This window comes from Leuresthes tenuis, unplaced genomic scaffold, assembly GCF_036924035.1.
Source record: "Leuresthes tenuis unplaced genomic scaffold, fLeuTen1.0.hap1 SCAF_4, whole genome shotgun sequence".
Lineage (NCBI taxonomy): Eukaryota > Metazoa > Chordata > Actinopteri > Atheriniformes > Atherinopsidae > Leuresthes > Leuresthes tenuis.
The window spans coordinates 23,929,313-23,948,655 of record NW_027325358.1 but is presented as its reverse complement, the minus strand read 5'-3'; the positions used below and the strand labels follow the sequence as shown (position 1 = coordinate 23,948,655).

General features: G+C 41.7%; 1 protein-coding gene across 5 annotated transcripts in view; it reads left to right on the top strand.

Moving 5' to 3' along the window:
- Positions 1–19,343, top strand: part of adgrl3.1 (adhesion G protein-coupled receptor L3.1) — a 135,033-nt gene that overhangs the window by 93,524 nt on the left and 22,166 nt on the right. For all 5 annotated transcript variants that reach the window (XM_072383332.1, XM_072383331.1, XM_072383330.1 and 2 more), the window contains 7 exons: positions 1,367–1,550; positions 5,655–5,777; positions 5,985–6,190; positions 9,672–9,848; positions 10,782–10,991; positions 15,454–15,674; positions 18,280–18,346. In XM_072383332.1, the coding sequence (XP_072239433.1) occupies positions 1,367–1,550; positions 5,655–5,777; positions 5,985–6,190; positions 9,672–9,848; positions 10,782–10,991; positions 15,454–15,674; positions 18,280–18,346 (1,188 nt within the window). The remainder of the gene's footprint in view (positions 1–1,366; positions 1,551–5,654; positions 5,778–5,984; positions 6,191–9,671; positions 9,849–10,781; positions 10,992–15,453; positions 15,675–18,279; positions 18,347–19,343) is intronic.

Below are 19,343 nucleotides of genomic sequence, written 5' to 3'. Positions count from 1 at the left end.
GCATCTCTTCAGTCAACACTTGTATGATTCATCATCTCGCGTCTCTTTATGCTTTGCCTTATCCGATGCATGCTTAGAGCACACACCGTTTACTGCTGCTGTCTTCCCTCCTCCTCCTTTACCCTGAGTGACGGGGACCAAGTGGAAGTCAAACTGTGGATGTGTGAATGGCAATAAACTGACGTCTCTCACTCTTCCTCTCTGCCCTTGCAATTCCCCATTGGAGACCCCTTCTGCTGTATAATGGCACCTGTGTTACTTTTTCCGCCCTCTCTTCCACTCTCCTCAAGAGGGAGAGAGTAGCATTGAAAGATGAGTAAGAGATGAGGAAAGGGTGGGAGTGTGTCTGCATGAAGGGTGGTTTACAGAGCAGCAGAAAATAAGGAGACAGAGGGGAGTGTGAGATGTGTGTGTTTGATAGCACCTGTATTCGCTTTTCCGCCTCTCTTGCTCCCAGTGGACGCCTGTCACCATGGACTCACTGGACTGTTTTATCGCTCTCCCATGGCTCCCCCTCCTCCCCCCACCCCCTTTCACCAGTTCTCTTTTCTCTCTGTCTCTTTATCTCTCCCTGGGTCTTCTGAGATGTGTGTGTGTGTCTGCGTCAGCCGCGTGTGTGTGTGCGGTGTTCATGTCTGAAAAGGAGGAGAGGAATTCTAAAGAGCATAAGGGAATGTGAGCTGGAGACAAAATCTGTATTGTTTCACGGAAAACATTTCATCTGCAGCATGAGAGCCAACTCGTCTCTTTTCGTATTGGTCATATTTTTGGATTCAGAACGGCCCTGTGCGGCTGGATGTGAACCAGAAGACATTATCTGATAAAACTCTTAAGTTCTTCTCACACCCTCAAGCGCAAGCTTTCCAACTCAAAGATAAGACTGTTGTTTTAAAAACAGGCAAGAAAGAAAATAAGAAAAGCTGAGCCAGGTCTTGTGGTGTCAACACATGGTGATTGCAATCAAGTAATCAGCTTAGTTCAAATCTCAGAACATCTGTGATTTCTTACATACAAAGAGAAAAAAAGTGAATAATAAACACTGTAAAGTGGATAAGATCAGCTTTTTTAGATAAACATCTTCAGCTTCTGTTTTTGCTTTCGTTATGTCTGCATGGGAATGCCCCATTTTCATTGCTAACCTTTATTTTTTTGTCTTGATTGCCATGATTTATCAACATGATAAATGAAAAGCTACTCTATTCTCACTGTCGCATCCCATTGACTGCTTTCTGCAGTGGTTTTGGTGTTGCAAAATTGCTTGTATTATGAATAGATTTTCATTCATTGTCTCTTTAACATGACTGACTGAAAGTATTAAAAGTGTTAGCATTAGCCTCAGCTACGTGTGTCTTCTTTGCTGCTTCAGGCTATGGTGGAAACGGTGAATAATTTGCTGCATCCACGAGCCCAGTCTGCGTGGAAAGAGCTGCCCACCAGTGAGCAGCTGCACTCGGCTACCCTGCTCCTCGACACGGTGGAAACTGGCGCCTTCGTGCTGGCTGACAACCTCCTGAAGACCGACACTGTGCAGGAGACCACTGAATATATCCGTGAGTACATTTTAAGCTTTCTTCCCCATCAAAAAGGCTGTTGAGCAAGGCACTGAACTTTACTGCAATGGATCAGAACTGTGGCCAGCACCGAGATGTTGCACCAAAATAGAAAAGAAAAGTACCTGTTCGGGTACATCCATCCTCTTTCTATACCCATGTTATCCGTGCTAGGTCATCGTAGGCCGGAGTCTCTGAAATGGGACGACGTTTCCCGTCTATCACTGGGCTTACACAAAGAGTCACACAACAAAACATACACACTCATACCTACTGCCAATTTAGTGATGCCAATTAACCCAATTAACCAGTGAAGCACAAACCAGGGACCTTCTTGCTGCGTGGAATTTGTACAATACTTTTTCTCTTTGAAGCACTTAAGCATGTTTTTTTTTAGAAATGTTGCACTGTATCCCAAGAGAACATTTTAATGACAACATTTTTACGAAATTCATTCCAGCTTCTATACATTTTAGATGTAAATGTAATAATAAACATTATACTCAAATTATAAAAATATTATAATTCTGGTTCATTTACATTTGAGTGCATGGACATCCAGAACAGAAATTTGTTGTGCAAAACATGTTGAAAGAATGGGTATTTTATGATTTTCCATGCATACAGAATCCGATTGTTTTAATATATCTCAGTCAGAATCAAACACATTTGATCTAATGATGTAGCTGTTTCATTTTGCACGGCACTACGAAGTAATATGTTTGCAACACTAAAAGAATGGCGGAGCCACACTTATCTGGTTACATAAACGAGGGACAATGAATGAATGCTTCTATGAATGCAGTAACATAAGTCATCGTATTCAGTGATTTGCACTGTGTAATTTGAGAGCATCTACTGTATAAAGCAAAATTTCCTCAGCTTGAATGAAAATAAGACAGGTCGTAATCTTGAACATTTGTTGACGTGGGTGCTCTTAGCCATCTGGGTTCTTAGATTTACTCATCTGTGAAAAGTCTTGGGGATCATTTTTGTGGTAATTTTAGATTTGACAAGCAGATTTCATCAGTTGTTTGGTCCAGCTTCTCATAGCCAAGGCAACCAAACAGTAAAACTGCTCTGTTTCTACAAACACTTATTCACTATTATTCACTTTGGGCTTCTTTTCAAAGTGAGAGTCTTGCGATACCTGCAGTTTTAATATATTTTACTATTAAGATATATGGTTTTATATTTGTTGGAATTGGGATATATTGCTGTTTTTGCTGTATTGTCTTACTTTGAGTAGCACTTTGGTCAAGTTCATTCATGATGAATTTGCTATATAGATAAACACTGTTCATTGTTGCAGCGCCTCATCACCGTCTGTTTGACATGCTCCTTCGTAGCTACTGGCTCAGACTGTTTTGACTGGCCAGCTAATTGGTGAAGAATGGCAGAGTTTAAGGCAGCTACTTATTCTTTGTTTGAAGCGTGCCAAATTAGCAAGGCTATTGGCAATATGCTAATATGTTCTAAAATGAAGACGGTGAACAACACAAGAAATTCTCAGACTAAAAGCAATGTGTTTCAGGCTGTCCAAGTGAAGTCTTCACTGTGGGAGTGGATAACTTCATCTTTGTTACTGCGCAAACTGATAACATGATAAACTCATAGCACAAAAATGTATAAAGCAAACTAAAGGAAAGGGAATTCCCCCACCCTGTCGGATGGAGGTCACAATAAAAATGTTTTTAAAGGGTCATATCCGCAGAGATCCTCATCTAACAAACTACAGGCAACAGTCTTGGCCTCAAGGCAGGCACGAGTTGTTTGCCAGAGACAATCATTTTTATTTACTTATTTATTTTTTCCATGTTTTCTTCTCTCTGCTCGTAGGCGGAATTGACAAAGCAGAACAGTGCTAGTTATTATGCCATTGTGCACATCACTTTCCTCCTCTCTCCTTCACCTCTTTCCATCATTGCTTCCACTCTTTTCTCGCTCATCATCTCATCTCATAACAGAGTTTTACTAGAGAGCAAAAGGCCTCTTTGCTTTTCATGGCTTTAGATGGTGATATATCTGTGAGCCATCATTTAATCTGCGCCCAGAGAAGAAAGTTGCACCCTCTTGTGTTTTCCTCGGTTATCCTGCTGTTTACTCCCTTTTTGATTTGATATTTAAAAATTTCCTCCGCATGGCTCCCTTGCTACTGGAATTCAGCGTGCTTGTATGCTACTCAGTCACAGATGAAAAGCCATGGAGGAGGAGCGGGAGAAGAGAGGAAACTGAAGATGATAAGAAAAGAAGAAGACTGGATGAGTGCATGCTTGAGGGTGATGGTGGCAGTAGAATGTCAAATGATGCTCTGAGGTTTTTTTTGTCTAATTTTGTTCACTTTCACATCGGAAAAACATATTGCAGCTACTTAAGTCACACAGCGTAGGAATTCCATTTCTGTAGTTGCGAACAAATTGTCCGGACCTATGAGATTCCTCACAGCCGGACGTTGTTATGCTCTTGATTAACTTTAAGAATAACTGTTTGGTGCAACAGCTGGCATCCTGCATCGTTTCAATTTACATAATTTCAGGCTTATATCTCCACCAACTTCGTTTTCTCCTGAATGCGCCACATATATGTAGTTACATAAACAGTCATCAAGATGTGGGTTACTGCATCTCAGAGGAACTTATAACGGGAAGTCGCCTTTTTGCGGAAAATTTTGTTCCTCCATTCCTCTTCTTTTTGTGCTGTTAATCTTCCCCTCCAGCTAATCCAGTGGGAAGATCCACCATGATTATCTCTCGCCTGTATTCATAACCGGCCCCATAAAGCCTGTCATCTCTGTGTTTCTCCACTTCTGTCTCTCTCTCTTTCTTATTCCTCCTTCTCTACTGTCTTTCTCACACTTTTTAAGCCCCCCCCCCACACACACGCACACACACACACTTTCTTTAACAAGCCCTTCAGATGAGAGTGACAAGAATAAATTATTTGACACAATTTAGAGACGCTGGTGCAGCTACTGAAAGTGATATTATTGTGTAGGGTTGTGTGTGTGTGTGTGAGACTGTGAGGCGCAGTATAAGGCAGATGAATAAATAGTGTTATTATTAGAAGCAAAACAGTGATTTGAAGGGATAACGCAGCGGTAGCTGCGTGTTCATGTGATAACGATAATGATAAGTGTGTTTCTTCGGAGGAGGATTGTCGTGACAAGGAAACTTTAATTAGATTAGAATCAGCGTGTTGTGATACCCCGCTGATGTTTGTAGGTATGGGTGCATGTGTATTTGTGTGTACCTAGCTTGAATGTTTGAGTAATGTGCAAGTAAGGGACACTGAGCCAGCCTTTCCTTTTGCCTATCACTGTCCGTGTTTGTGTCTTCCTGTTCGTCTGCCTCCACTTCCTCTCCTTCTATACCTCAGTATCTCCAGCCTCAGAGCCCCATCTATTAAACCAAGTGAAAGACTGTAGTCTTTTTTCCATCTGTCTCCACTCCAGTCCTCTCCTTTCAACACATCTGCTCATTTTCAATCTCATCCATTCTGCTTCTCTGATTGCCCTCTTCTTTTTCTTTTTACCTTCTCCTCCCCGACTTCTTCAACTTCCTTTCCCTTTCACCTCTTACCCGCTTTTACCTCTTCATCCACTCTCATTTTTATCTGAGATGTCGTTGTGTTGTTTGTGTGATTAGGGAGCTGTTTTCCCCATGAGAGCAATTCTAAATCACGAAATCACTCAGAAGCACAAGATAGCGATACACCAAAGGTATAATTAGTCCTTAATTAGAAACTTTATCTAACACATTACACGGCTGTAATCGGGAACGTGCTAACGAACTTGGATTGTGAAATTAGATTCCTGCAATACAAGAGAGGCAGGATAATCTACCTCACTGTGTTGCATCAGTTGCTTGGAAACATTGTTACCTATTTTAGTATAAAAATTCTCATTATTTCAGTTATGTACGTGTCAGTTTTTTTTTTTTTATTGTCGTTCTTCAGACAAAACTAGAAACAGCTTCAGGATGAAAGGCTGTGTTCTGCTGTGAAGCACTTAGTGAGAAAACATGGCTGATACAAGATTCTGCAAAGCAAATCTGATGTAATGTGCAAAGCAATGACTTGACATTAGGGTGCGTATGTGTGTTTCAGAGCTTGAGGTAGCCAGGCTGAGCACGGATGGCGACCTTGAAGACCTGACATTCCCTCAGTCAGAACAACATGGAAACTCCATCCAGCTGTCAGCCAGCACTCTCAAACAGCACGGCCGAAATGGTAAAAGACAAATCTCAAATCCTCTCTGTCCCTCACTCTCACCCTGGAGTTCATGAACCCTCTGACTCTCTCTTCCAAACCTGTCAAACTGACTTTCTTTCTTCAGATGAATTTTCTTGCTTTTTCCTCACATCCACCATCCATTTCTGTAATAGTGGTACATGGCAACAATTTTTAAGAGCTCAGTCTCCATATGTCTTCTTACAGGTGAGATCAGGATGGCCTTTGTGCTGTACAGGAACTTGGGTTCCTACCTGCCCACGGAGAATGCCAGTGTCCGATTGAGCAGTGATGCAGTGTATCCGAATTACTCTGTTATCGTCAATTCCCCGGTCATCACGGCATCCATTAACAAGGAGAGCAATAAGGTTTACCTGTCTGAGCCTGTGGTCTTCACTGTTAAACACCTGCAGGTAAGTAGACAGAGACAGAGTAGGCAGAGCTTTTAATAATGTGTCTGTTCTCTAGCTTTCATTTTTCATTTAATAGCAAAAAGAAAAGATTGAAAAAGACCAGAGTCTGATTTTGATATTTTCATTTTTATCTTTGACCATTTTTCATATCGTAACAGTTACTCGACAGAAATGTGGCTGGAATCCCAGTTCTTCTGCTGCAGGGCCACTCCTCTGTCCTCCATATTAAAGTATAATGTACTGGTATCTAGTTAAGGAGATATTCTTATGGAATATGAGACGCACTTATGGGTAGTCAGTGTCTTACTGACAGTGGACAGCCGTCAGAGCGCTCTTAGTTTGAAGAATTTGGGAAGAATTCTGACAGGTAGCTCACAGCTACTCAGGAAGGGGCCACCAGAAGAGCTCGTTTTCACCATCGAGAACAACACAAACCTAAGAATCGAGCAAATGCACCACATAGTAACGTTTACAAAATGTCACTTTAGTCTCAGACAGTTGTTTATTTTGTCAGAATTATCTCAACTGTGTTGCTCTGCATCAGTGCATGCACAGTGGCTGCCCACCGTATCCTGCCGCCGATCATCTTTGACTCACATTACGACCAAGATTCGGTCTAATTCCAAAATGCTGACTACAAGACAGCAAAAATGATTGAAAAGCCTGGAAAAGTACGCCATGATTTATCCCTTTTACAAAAATTTGATTTAATTTGCATCACTGTTGAGGGATGTCTACTCTTATTGAGTAAGTAGGGCTTATGGATGAATGGATGAATTATAGTTGAATGCCACAAGCTCTTACAGACAGATGGGAATGTCCCAAGAAACAAATGCAAGAACTGTTGTTTTGGGTTTTTTTTTCCACCAGATTTGTCTTAATCTTTAATAGAATATAGGGTTGTATTTTATAAAATGGTGCTGATAATAAAAATGATCACATGCACAAAAGCATAAATGGCATAAGCCATAAAATAATCTTCAGGTTATAAATCCACCTGAAAATGTGCACGTCTATCAGTCTCGTACTACTCCCATGGAATGCCCAGATGTAATTATAAATGATCAGCGGAAAGCACCTCCTGAATGTTGATGCACCGAAATGAACCTGCTGATCAGTGAATCTTTACCGTGAATCAATGCAACTGTAGACGGGAAAAACAAACTGACTTTTTCTGACACAGAAATCGAGACACTTACGAGCCAAGAAAATTCTTGCTGTCCCTGGACACTCGCTCCACCCTAATGTCTCCATTGATGTTGTCCTCTCACAGTGCCAGTGCATCCTTCATTCAGCATTACGCATGTGTGTCACTATAGTATTTATAGGCTATATTTACAGCCAACAGTCTGATTAATTAACACCCTGCAAAAATGACGACGGCAGTCAGTGCCATTCCCCACACTGGGATATATCACTGACTGTCGTGAAAATGGGAGTTTGAGAGTTGAACACAACGGACAGAACAAACTAGGCACGCATTATTATTAGTCCTCATAATTGAAATATGGAGTGCAATGATTGTGCGAGAGCCATCACCAGTTTTATTCGCAGGATTTACATGGCCTGTATACTCAGGCTGTGAAGATGCGCCAGGTAAGGTGACTGATGAAACCCGAGTGAGTGTTGGCAGCCTAGAGATGCATCCATTGCTTTTTATATGCATTGAAATCCCAATCATGTCCACGGTAGTGATTTCACACCCAAAAAACTATATTAAAACTAAAGTCTTACTTGGCGGTAAAACTACATGTTCAGAATATAGAACTACTGATAAACCGCCGATTACTTTATTCTAGAATATTTCATTATTTATCTCTGTATTGTTGCAGTATAGTTATGAATGATTTGTAATTTAAATAAAGTTACTAAAAACAGCCATTGTAGTGAGTCATGGCGCAGGGTTACTGCTGTAGACAGGAATGACCTGTACCGGCCCGTTCTGCAGCAAAGCTGAGGGAGCCTCAGGGCGAAGACACTGTTATTAAATCATGTTGTTGTGTGGTGGGTTTGTCATTGTGTTGAACAAACTGATGATAATTCCATCAATTAGCCTGATTTATATGATTGGAATGAAAAGGATTCAATATATTAACACTCAATATTGGGGAAAAAAGGATGTCAGAATGTCATGAATCCCGCCACCCGCCACATCCCGGCAGCATCTGAACATCGCTGCAGTGCTCCACATCTGACCCCAAGAGTCAGAAGCTAGAGCTCAGTCTCTCCTCTGCACTCCAGTGTTGGACAATGTGATGATGAGCAAGCACTGATGAAATAATGAGCAAAATTGAAATTGTGATTTCAGTTGACCTTTGTCTTTTACAGTTAAAAAGGTTAATATGGAATATCTATGCCTTCCTGGCACAAGCCCAAATATTCCTGCTGGTTTCAGTGTTTATGATAATGTAGATTTAAGTAACCTGTGAAATGATATGTCAATAATGCCTCAGAGATTGTCATTGTCAGTTTCTACAAAATAGCCTCAGTTATGTGTGTCTGCAAAGTTCCTATGCATAGGTCAGAGTTTTCCATGCTAGTGCCAAATTTATTCCTGTTGAGATAAATTTTTAAAATCCCGACACTTATATGAGAAGTTGCATACGCCTCATCCAGGTCCCCTTTCTGTGATAATACAGCATTGAATGAGGCCCCTCACTTAGAATGAGTTGCAATCAGATTCAAGACTTAGGTCCCAACTGCTGTAGGGTTTACTAACTGGAGACTCGACTTAACTTGGAGCTCAAAAGATGAAGATCTTTGTCTTGTGTTGACTCATTGCTAGCTTGAATATTTGATCATTTGCCTTTTCTTTGAAAGCTCTTGGTCACGTCTTTGATCAGAAAATGTAAAAAAGTGTCATCTACAGTCTGTGTTCAAAGGTCAGAATGTCTTGCGACTACTTTGCAATTTTCTTTTGAAGACTTTGAAGACAAACTTGACTTCCACTTAATGACATAAGAAGACATTTGCAATAACAGGCTGAATTCCATACTGTATCAATTACAATTTACTTTGTGTTTGTCATCTACAAGAAAATGTGTATCCATTTGGCGACCCAGCTTGTTGTCAGCAGATTCCTCACTTGCTCTTTTTGAGAGTATCTTTACAACACACAACACAAGCCGCTCCTACACTCCCGATCCGCCCACAACAAGCATCGACACTGCACTGTCACCTCCTGCCCTGGCTCCGTGTTTATTTGTTGCTGCACTTTTGCGTTCTGTCCCTTCTGTTTGTTGTTTTGTTGCTGTGAGTGCTTGACTCCCTCTCAGTGTTTCTTCCTCCCTATCATTTTTCCACCAATCGCTCCCACCAGTTTCTCACTTTTTTTTGGCTCTCCAACCACTCTGTGTTTCTACTTCCCACCTCCCCATGGCCAAGTATCTATTTTCTGCCATTGTGGTCCCCTGCTTTTTGTCTCTCAGCTTCGTCCTGCCTGTCTGGGTATCTCTTGATCACCCTCTCTCTGTTCCTCCAGCATTCGGAAAAGAATTTCAATCCCAACTGCTCCTTCTGGAGCTACTCCAAGCGCACCATGATGGGATTCTGGTCCACGCAGGACTGCCGTCTTCTAGCCACCAATCGCACACACACCAGCTGCTCCTGCACCCACCTCACCAGCTTTGCGGTGCTCATGGCCCACGTGGAGGTCAAGGTATGTGCTCATTCTGCTGCGCCTGCCAGGAGAGGGAGGGGGGAAATATCAAGAGGTCAGTTATTCATCATTTGATTAGCAGTGGCTGGCAAGCTGTCAAACACTGAAGGAAGGCAAGGAAAGAGGAGACAAAGACCAAAACATCTGTGGAACAGATTAGAGTCTGACCATACTTAGCTGGGAAAACTTTTGCAGGTAATTTGTTAAGACAGTTTGCATTAAACTTGTAAAGTATTATGAGCAACAAACATTATTTTGTCAGGGCTCTGTTCTACCAAAGCAGATACAGAGCAAAGCTCAATATCACGTTATTGTAAAATTGATATTTTGACTGTTAAGTGAGATCACTAATTTGGATATCCATTAGATATAGTGGGTGGATAAAAGCATAGTTGCCCTGCCCTGTGTGGGATAAGCACTTTTTTGTCTCCCTCTTTTGTTACGCTGAGACCACGCCTCTCCTCACAAATCAGCTCTCGTATCTCTGGATATTGTGCGACACCCATTCTCTCCCTCTTGGCCCGAGGATGTGTGTTACATCTAAAGGGGTCATGGTCAGAGCCGGCTTGGCAGCCCTCTGTGAACACTGTGTGAGGTTTTGAACAGTAGATCCATCACAGGAATGTTATGTTGAACATTGCTCTGCCTGCCAGGTTGCAGGACACTGATGGATAGAGCCAGCGCACCTGTGCAACGCAGCGTAACGCTGTGGCCCTGAACGCTCAGCGACACACAGCCAGACTCACATCAGTCAGAGGCGATGGTGGTAGGGAGGGAAGGAGTTGTCTGTCACTCTGTTTCATCTTACACGAATATGACTCCTGTATGTTTTTGGCAAACCAAGGTTAAACGCGGTTATAGTAGCGGCGTTTTTAAAGTGCTTTTAGAAATGACTGACTTAAGCATGCCTTTCTTTTCTTGTTCTCCTCGCAGAAAACAGACAGCATGCACGACGTGCTCCTTGATGTCATCACGTGGGTGGGCATCCTTTTGTCACTGGTTTGCCTGCTGATCTGCATCTTCACCTTTTGCTTCTTCAGAGGGCTGCAGAGCGATCGCAACACCATTCACAAGAACCTCTGTATCAGCCTCTTCATCGCTGAGTCATTGTTTCTGGTTGGAATCAACAAGGCCGATCAGCCGGTAAGAAGGGTGGCATTTTCTCTTTGGACGTCTGTCCAAATAATGCAGAATGTGTTCGTCGGTATTCTTTGACTACAAGCTATGACAAGCCCATCTTTGGTAGAATGAGTAGGATAGAATTGAAAATATTGATTCTATTTTCCGCTCTGAGGTTACATTTCAAACAGAATCTCTTAAAAAATGGTACCGTCTTGGCAGAATTGCAAACTAACCCTGACCACTGATCCTGCAAAATGATTTGCAAAATAAATTGTGACATGTTTACATTCTGCCTGTTGTTGACCAGATTACAGCTATGTGAACAGGAGGCAGCGGATTTTAAAAATGTCGTTTTTGTGTAAATAAGTGAAAAACAAACTTTTCTTTGCAGTTGTCAAACAAAGCGTGTCTTTGTATTCAAACCAGATTGGATTGTGCAACTTTTCTCTCATACACTCTTTGCTACATGTCCTCAACCCCTCATTATCATATTGAGTAAAAGACGCGACCACAAATTAACGGCATTAAACTTTACCAATTCATAAACGGTCGTACTGCATGAATGGCAAAGTAACTTTGCTATGATAAATATGTAGCGGTCAAATACCTCAATTCCCAGTCACCACAAAAATGATTCACAATGCAAAGTGCACTTTACACAGACCCTGCCGCATAATAAATGAAATAATTATTATGTGTTGGCTTAGATGACACCATTGCTGTGCTTCAGTCTTCATTTGTCCATCAGGCAACATTAGCCTCAGTCTCTCTTTTCTCACGGAATCCTGTTAGTTGAGTGGAATATGTTAGTTAAAACATTTTTCCCGAAACAAAATCTAAACTGAGAAAGATTTGACAATGTAAGTTTAACCTGCATTTGGTACTTAAAGTGAGACCTCAGTCTGTACACATCAATGCTAAATAATGGAATTACCTTGCAGGAAAGATGGGGTAACATCCAGGCTTCTGTGCTATATAATAAATGGACTTCTTTTTTTTTTTTCCCAGAGATTGATTAATATATATTGTGTTGTAAAGGGTTTATGCTACACCAGTTGTAATTGCTAAGTACCACTGAGATAGAGCAGAGACAACTTTATGTTTGAAATGTAGATGTTGCCAAAGTACTCATTTATTGTACAGGAATATGTCACCCAGGTAACAATGTTACTGAATACCATTTGGCAAAGTAATCAGGAGCAAGATTTGGGCCAAACAATACACACTAACATTCAGACCAAGATTGGGATTACTTTGAAATATTAGATAGTATTTTCTTTAATTCAGAATCAGCATAAAAAAATGGTTCCAGCACACTGTGCATTTCTATGGGCAGAGCAGGTGGTGATGTCCTGTGTACTTAAACAGAAAAGGAATGGCCTGTGCCATTCTTTGTTGCAGCGACACTGAAGAAGCCTCTGACTGAACACACTTCATTGTTTGATCACCATGTCAATGAGTGTGCACAGTGTGCACAGGAGTGTTGTCCTTTATGTTCAGCAGCTTTTGCAACATTCCTCCTTGCATAATCAGCTCCAGGGACTCCAGAGCAGTCCCCAGCACAGCCTTCTTCATTAGTTTGAGATTCTTTGAGTCACTGGCTCGGATGCTGCTACCCCAACAGATGGCTGCAAAGCAGATTGCAATCTTCGCCACAGACATAGAGAAATGCAACATCTTGCAGTAAACATTAAAGGACCTAAGCTTTCTCAAGTAGGACTATCAAAATAAAAAGTCCTGCCCCTGAATGTGTAGGGGGTTCTTAAAATCAATCAAATCAAGTAAGAGTTTGTAAAGCATTTTTTTATGATGCCAGTGTAAAGCTTTGTCTTCATAAAATGCGTGGTACTGTTCTGGCTCTACCACATGGTTGAAATTCTGTTTTGTACAATCTGTGTTTGTCTACATTTGATATTTCAGTCGTGCTTTAGGACTTCAAACCTAACCCTAAGGCTACACTTGCACCCAAATCTTATAACATAAAAGATACATTGGGGCATACGCAGTTTAATCTCAAAGTTTGTAAGACTCTTCGGGAATCTTCACCTTTGGTGCTTTTTTTTTCTTGTCTGGAAGCGGTTTGAATCAGGGCTTGTGTGGGGCTGCTGTGGGGACTGAAAGCTGCCCCCCCACCAACTTTGTCTCCCACGCAGTATACAAAAACAGCCGCAGACCTTCCACTCCTGCTGTGTGTTTAGAGCAAAAATATTCCCCTCACAAATGAAAAGACAAAGCAATCTGATGGAATGTTTGTCTTCCCAGCAATGCATTTCTCTTTCTCTGTGGGTGTGTGTGTCTGTTAGAGAAGGATCATGTTTCTTTGTATGTTTTTGTGCATTCTGTTCGCCTGTTAATTACTGGTGACTATTTTTGACCCCCATTAACACCTTAGCAGTAGTCCTTAGCTCACAGTTGGTTAAGCCTGTTATTCCACAAGGAAAACTTAATGACTTCTGCATAAGCAGACACTTTTTTTTTTAACCTGTGTGGGTGCACGCATGTGTGCACATCTTTGCCTGTGTGTGAAAGCATCACTGTGTGACCCTTAGAAATGGAAATGAGTGACTCCCTCGTCCCCTAAACTCATTGTCTCTCAGACATTAGGTAATTGTCTCTAACTGCAAACTCCCCCACTATTGAAGTCAATCTGTTAAATCCTCTATTGAATGATTTAGGAGTGACTCCTTCGATTAGAACATTGCCATCACTCGACAGACAAAATCTCCCCTGTTTTTTTTTGTCACCCTCTTTTTATAAGCACCATACCACGTTTTTAGTCTTGATACTCCCTTTTCACTTCCCCACCTCCCATCTTTTGCCAGTGTTTTTGTTTTCTTGTTCTTTTCTCAAGTTTGCATCGCTTTCATCCGTCACTGTTCAATGGCTTGATAAAAAAGTACAATTTAATATATTTTCACTTACATTCATTGTGAGTATACAGTCATAAAGTCTAAACAAGTGGGTATACATGTTATCATTTGTATTTGATTTGTTATAATTACTATATTCACAGGAAACGAAACTGTAAGACAGATTAATATAATCAACATGTGCAGTATGTTGATTATGTTCTATGTATTTATATCAAAGAATTCAGACGGGATTAAAGGACACATTCCAGACTTTAATTTAAAGTAATTTTCATACATTTCAGTTTCATAATGCAGAAATCAAAGCAATGTCTATACATAGCCCCCCTCATTACATTTAAATCAAATGACTGGCTTGGCCATTCAAAAATGTTCTATTTTTTTTTTAGCTTTGAGAAACTGTTGTGTTGCCTTGAAGATATCATCATCAATGAAGATTAGTGTGCCAGTACCTGTGGCAGCCATACATGCCCAAGCCATAACACCCCAACCACCAAGTTTAACAGATGAGCTGCTATGCTATAGATCTTTGGGCAGTTCCTTTTCATTGCCACACTTTCTTCTTGCCATCACTCAGGCTAATCTGGGTCTCATCTGTCCGTAACACTTTTTTCCAGAATTCAGTAGGCGTCTTTATGTAGTTTTTGGCAAACTGTAATCTGGCCATCCTGTTTTTGTGGCTAACAGCTGGTTTGCATCTTTTAGTGTGGCCTCTGTATTTCTAGTCATGGAGTCTTCTGCGGATAGTCGTCACTGACAAAGACACACCTGCCTCCTGAAGACTGTTTCTGATCTATTGGACAGGCGATTGAGTTTTTTTTAAGTTTTTTTTACCATAGTGAGGAGTCTTCTGTCATCAATAGTGAAGGTCTTCGTTTGCCTACCAGTCCCTTTGTGATTACAGAGCTTGCCAGGGCATTCTTTCTTAATGATCTTCCAGACAGATGATTTTGATAATCCTAAGGTTTGACTGATGTCTCTAATGATTTTCAGCCATTATTGTTTTTCAGCCTTATAATAGCTTCTTTGACTTTTATTGGCACAGCTTCTCTCCTCATGTTGAACAATGGCCACTACAGAATCCAAATAGTAGAAGCAAGCCTAGATAACCTATCCCTGCACTAAGCGATGAGACACACCTGAGTAATCACAAACACCTGGGAAGTCAATTGTCCCAAACATTATGGTGCCCTGAAATGAGGCGGACTATGCACAAAGAGTGTTGTCATTTCTACATGGCGGAACTGAGATGTGTGAAAATGACTTTAGATTAAAGTCTGGAATGTGTACTTTAATCAAGTCTGAATTGTTTGATTTAGAACTTTACACCGAGGAGCAGAGGGGGACGTCAAAGACAAATGGACTTTGTTCCAAACATTATGGAAGGCACTGTAGGCTCTCACTCTCGTCTATCCAAGTATTGGCAAATGTGAAATCCCTCATATTTTCTTCCTGAATATGATAAATCATTCCTCGCTAAATCTGATAAATACCCTCATCGCCTGTGGTGTTTCATCAGTGCAAGTGTCTACCAGGTTAAACGCTTCCTGAGAATTTTTTGTGTGGTTTGTGTGTATGTGTAAGTCCCCTTAATCTTTTCTTTCTCCCACCAGATTGTCTGTGCAGTCTTTGCGGCCTTGCTCCATTTCTTCTTCTTGGCAGCGTTCACCTGGATGTTCCTGGAAGGGGTGCAGCTCTACATCATGCTGGTAGAGGTGTTTGAGAGCGAACACTCCAGGACTAAGTACTTCTACCTGGCAGGATATGGAGTGCCTGCTGTCATAGTGGCTGTCTCTGCTGCAGTGGACTACAGGAGCTATGGCACCGATAGAGTGTAAGGAAGGCGGCGAGGAGTGTGTAGCATGAAAGGAGGATGAATGGCAAGTGAGAAAAAAAAAAAAAGGAGTGCCTGCAGTGGCTGCTGTCATTTTGGCTGCGTCTGCCACAGTGGACTCTACAAGCTTTGGCACTTCTCAAGAGTCAATAACAGAGAGGCTGAGAGGGGAGAGAATCTGAGAGGGATGAAAAAGAGGAGGGAAGTATGTGGACAAGCAGGAGAGGAGGCACCACAGAGTGCCTGCATGAGTGAGGCAGCTATAATGTGTGAATATGGAAGGATTTAGCAGGCAGGAAAGAAGGAGGGGGGGTGTGCAGCAGAGCAGACTGAGGGGGAGAAAAAGAGTGTGAGAATGGAAGGATTGGAAAGGGAGTGATGGAGTAGTCTGTTAGGGTGTGCACACATCCATACTGGTTCGCACTTGTGTGTGTTGAAACAAAACCGGCCTCTGTGGACGGAATGCATAGTATTGAAAGATGAGGACATATTTTAAAAGCACAAGGTCACGTAGCCATGCATGCTCGACTTGTCCAACCCCAGACACTGCGTGACTCCAAGGCAAAAGAAGTCATTCATATGAGGCATATGCAAAATAAGCAACCTACAAACAAACAGGAGCAAACACGATACCCAGTCACACTCGAGTGGCACATCTACTCCATTCATGATTTGACTCTATAAAGAGGCCACAGTTTTACTCATTACTGCATATACATATTAAATACATAATGCACATGTAATGTACGCACTGCTCTAGGCATGACATGACATGACCCGTCCTCCATTCTGTGACGATCCAAAGTGGACATTGACAATGTGGATGTGGCATGAGAAAAATCTCTTTCCTCAGTTGCATATAAAAGAGCACCTCCCTGCAGAATATTATTTTTTTTAAATGAAAAGCTATGAAAAGCACCATTACATGATGCACATGCTTAAATGCTTATATTCGCTGCTTCTGGGACCTTCTGTAGTTCACACATTGCAGCTGTCCACTGGCTACACATCAACTAATGGAGGTTTGAAGACAAGGGAGGGGTGGAATTTAGCTGTGTTTAACTATCAAGACACACCAATTCGCAGGCCACTTAGATCAATATTTCATTGCAGGGCAATCATTAAAACATGAGAGTCTGAATGCCAAGTTCTGGTTGAATAATCACACTGCATGCCATTATCCAACAAAGCATTGCAGAAGACTTGACACAGTGGGCTTAACACTTGAAAAAATAAGCTAAATGACATGGTATGCTTTTCTAGAATGAAGAACAGACTCTCACGCATATTTGATGTACATGATTGTCATTGTAAAACTGATTTTCTTTAGTAGTTTTTTGGTAATATTGCACGCAAATAGCTTTTAAATAGCTCTATGCCCAATGGCCCTCACTGATTTGAAAAGTAATTGACAGAACTGGTTCCACTGCAAAGTACTTTTCATTAAAAGCAAGGCCTTTTAGGACTCATTTATCAGTCCAGCCTTTAAAATGACACTGCTTATCATTTTTGACATAACACGTTGGGACAAAACTTTTGAAAATATCATCTGCCATCCCTGCTGTGTCACCTTGTCACGCAACGCACCCCCGTTCCTCTGCCCGTTAGTCGGTGGCAGAGTCTCATTCACGGCCCATCATGAAGGTGGCTATGACTTAGCAAAAGGAGCCCTAATGGAGGATACTGTGACACAGTCAGGGACCTATAATGGAGGGCTCACTAATGTGTTGGAAATTGAAAGATTAATAATTCAAAAGCAGCTGGTCATGAATCAGTTGGCAATTTTGCTCCAATGGTTTCTCTCTGGCACCTTTCTCTGCAACCAGTTAGGCCTGACCTCAATGGAGGGCAATCTGGGAGTTTTTTTTTTTTTTTCATTTCTTACCCTGTTTGCAGCCATTGATGACAGAAGATGTTTTGGGTAATATATTTTAGTATATAGCAGTATATCCTTTAGAACCAAAGCGAGACTCAGGGTCAGAAATTGCCGGGCGTGTTTGTGTCCTACATGTGTGTTTGTGTGCATGAATTAGGCACCTCCTCTGTCCTTTAACTTCACAGCCATTCTCAGACTCCATAAATAGCCCTGTGAGGTCTACATCCATAACTCAGTATTTAAATGAACACGGTCATGTCATATTTCTGCGACCACAGGATGTGGCATATATCTGTGCCCTAAGGGGGAAGTAAAGGTTTATTTATCACACATGCTCATCCCTCGCTGTCTCTCCCTCTGTGGGTGATGTATGTTTGAGGTGCACATGTCGTCTATTTTCCTCCAACCTGTAACACCTTTTGTACTGTTTTTCATCTCTTTCACTTTTTCATCCAGCCCAATTCCTTTTGTCCTCCCTCTGTTGAGAGGAGTTTGATATACTGTTTGTCTTGTAATGTACTTTTTTTCCTCCACCTCCCCTCCTGTGTGTGTCTGACCGTGATGCATGTCCTGTCCTGTAACGGTAAATCCTTGCGTGCCTACATCCATCTGAGACTAGAGTATGTTTTTAATCCCTGTGCGTCTTTTTCCTCTCCTGTTTTTCTTCTCCGTGTTTCTCATGCATGATGTCTTTGTCTCCCCTTCTTACTCTTCATCTTCTGTCTCTAGGTGCTGGCTGCGGCTGGATACATACTTCATATGGAGCTTTATAGGACCTGCTACACTCATCATTATGGTGAGATACACACACGTACATTCTCACACACCCTTGACATAGCTCTACACGCACAGAGAGAACGGCTGCTGCATGTTCGTGCAGGAACAAGGGGTTACATTAAGGTGTTGGATAATCTCCTACAAGTTTTTCCTGAGCTCCCCAGTAGTGTAAGTATAAGCACAAGGAAGTTTATATGTCAATTTAATAATCCCCACTCATGGATTAGCTCTCAAGTGGGCACATATTCCAACAACCTTGAAATCTTTGGAGGGGACATAGAGCACACACCGGTGTTCGTTACACAGATTATGAAGAACTCAGCAAACTAATGTTGCCATTGGGAACTTACTTTACAATCCAAGTTCTGTTTTTCGTCCTGGCCCAGCTGTTTGACGGTGATGCCAATGGAGCCGTTGCTGGGGAAACACAAGCTGCCAGAGAGTTAGACTCATTTTCTCAGTCTTTTTATCGAGCAATGCTGAATGAGTTTCAGCAGTCAGCAAACTGTTGTGAGGAGGGAGGAACAGACATTCTACCTTGAGTAAGTCAACATAGACCGAAATAGAGTTAGACAACCCGGCAGACTCACAGACAGGAACAGAAAAAAAAAAACTAAAAAGCATTGTTGGATACAAAATGAAACAACGCAACATGTTCCCAGTTGCCTGTGTTCTGAGATGCTTTGTATTCAGTTTAGATATGTCAGACAGGTTAGCACTGATCTAGCAAGTGCTGCAAAGGGGGGAGTACTTGCTAGAAACTGCTGCGTTACAGCCCACACCCACTGGTGACAGCTTCTGAGACCCAGCAAAACAAGCCAGGCAGTCTAAAGTTACTTACTAAAGCTCCCCATCTACACGTTATCAAGCCAGTCAAAAAGACAGCACCTATAGAATTGGGTTTATTTTAACAATGATCATTAAAGAATGTAAGGACTGCTGTCTTATCCCTGAAGCTCGAGATGCTGTACTTTGAACCAATAAAAGGTTGCAGATTTTGGACTGATACTCACAAA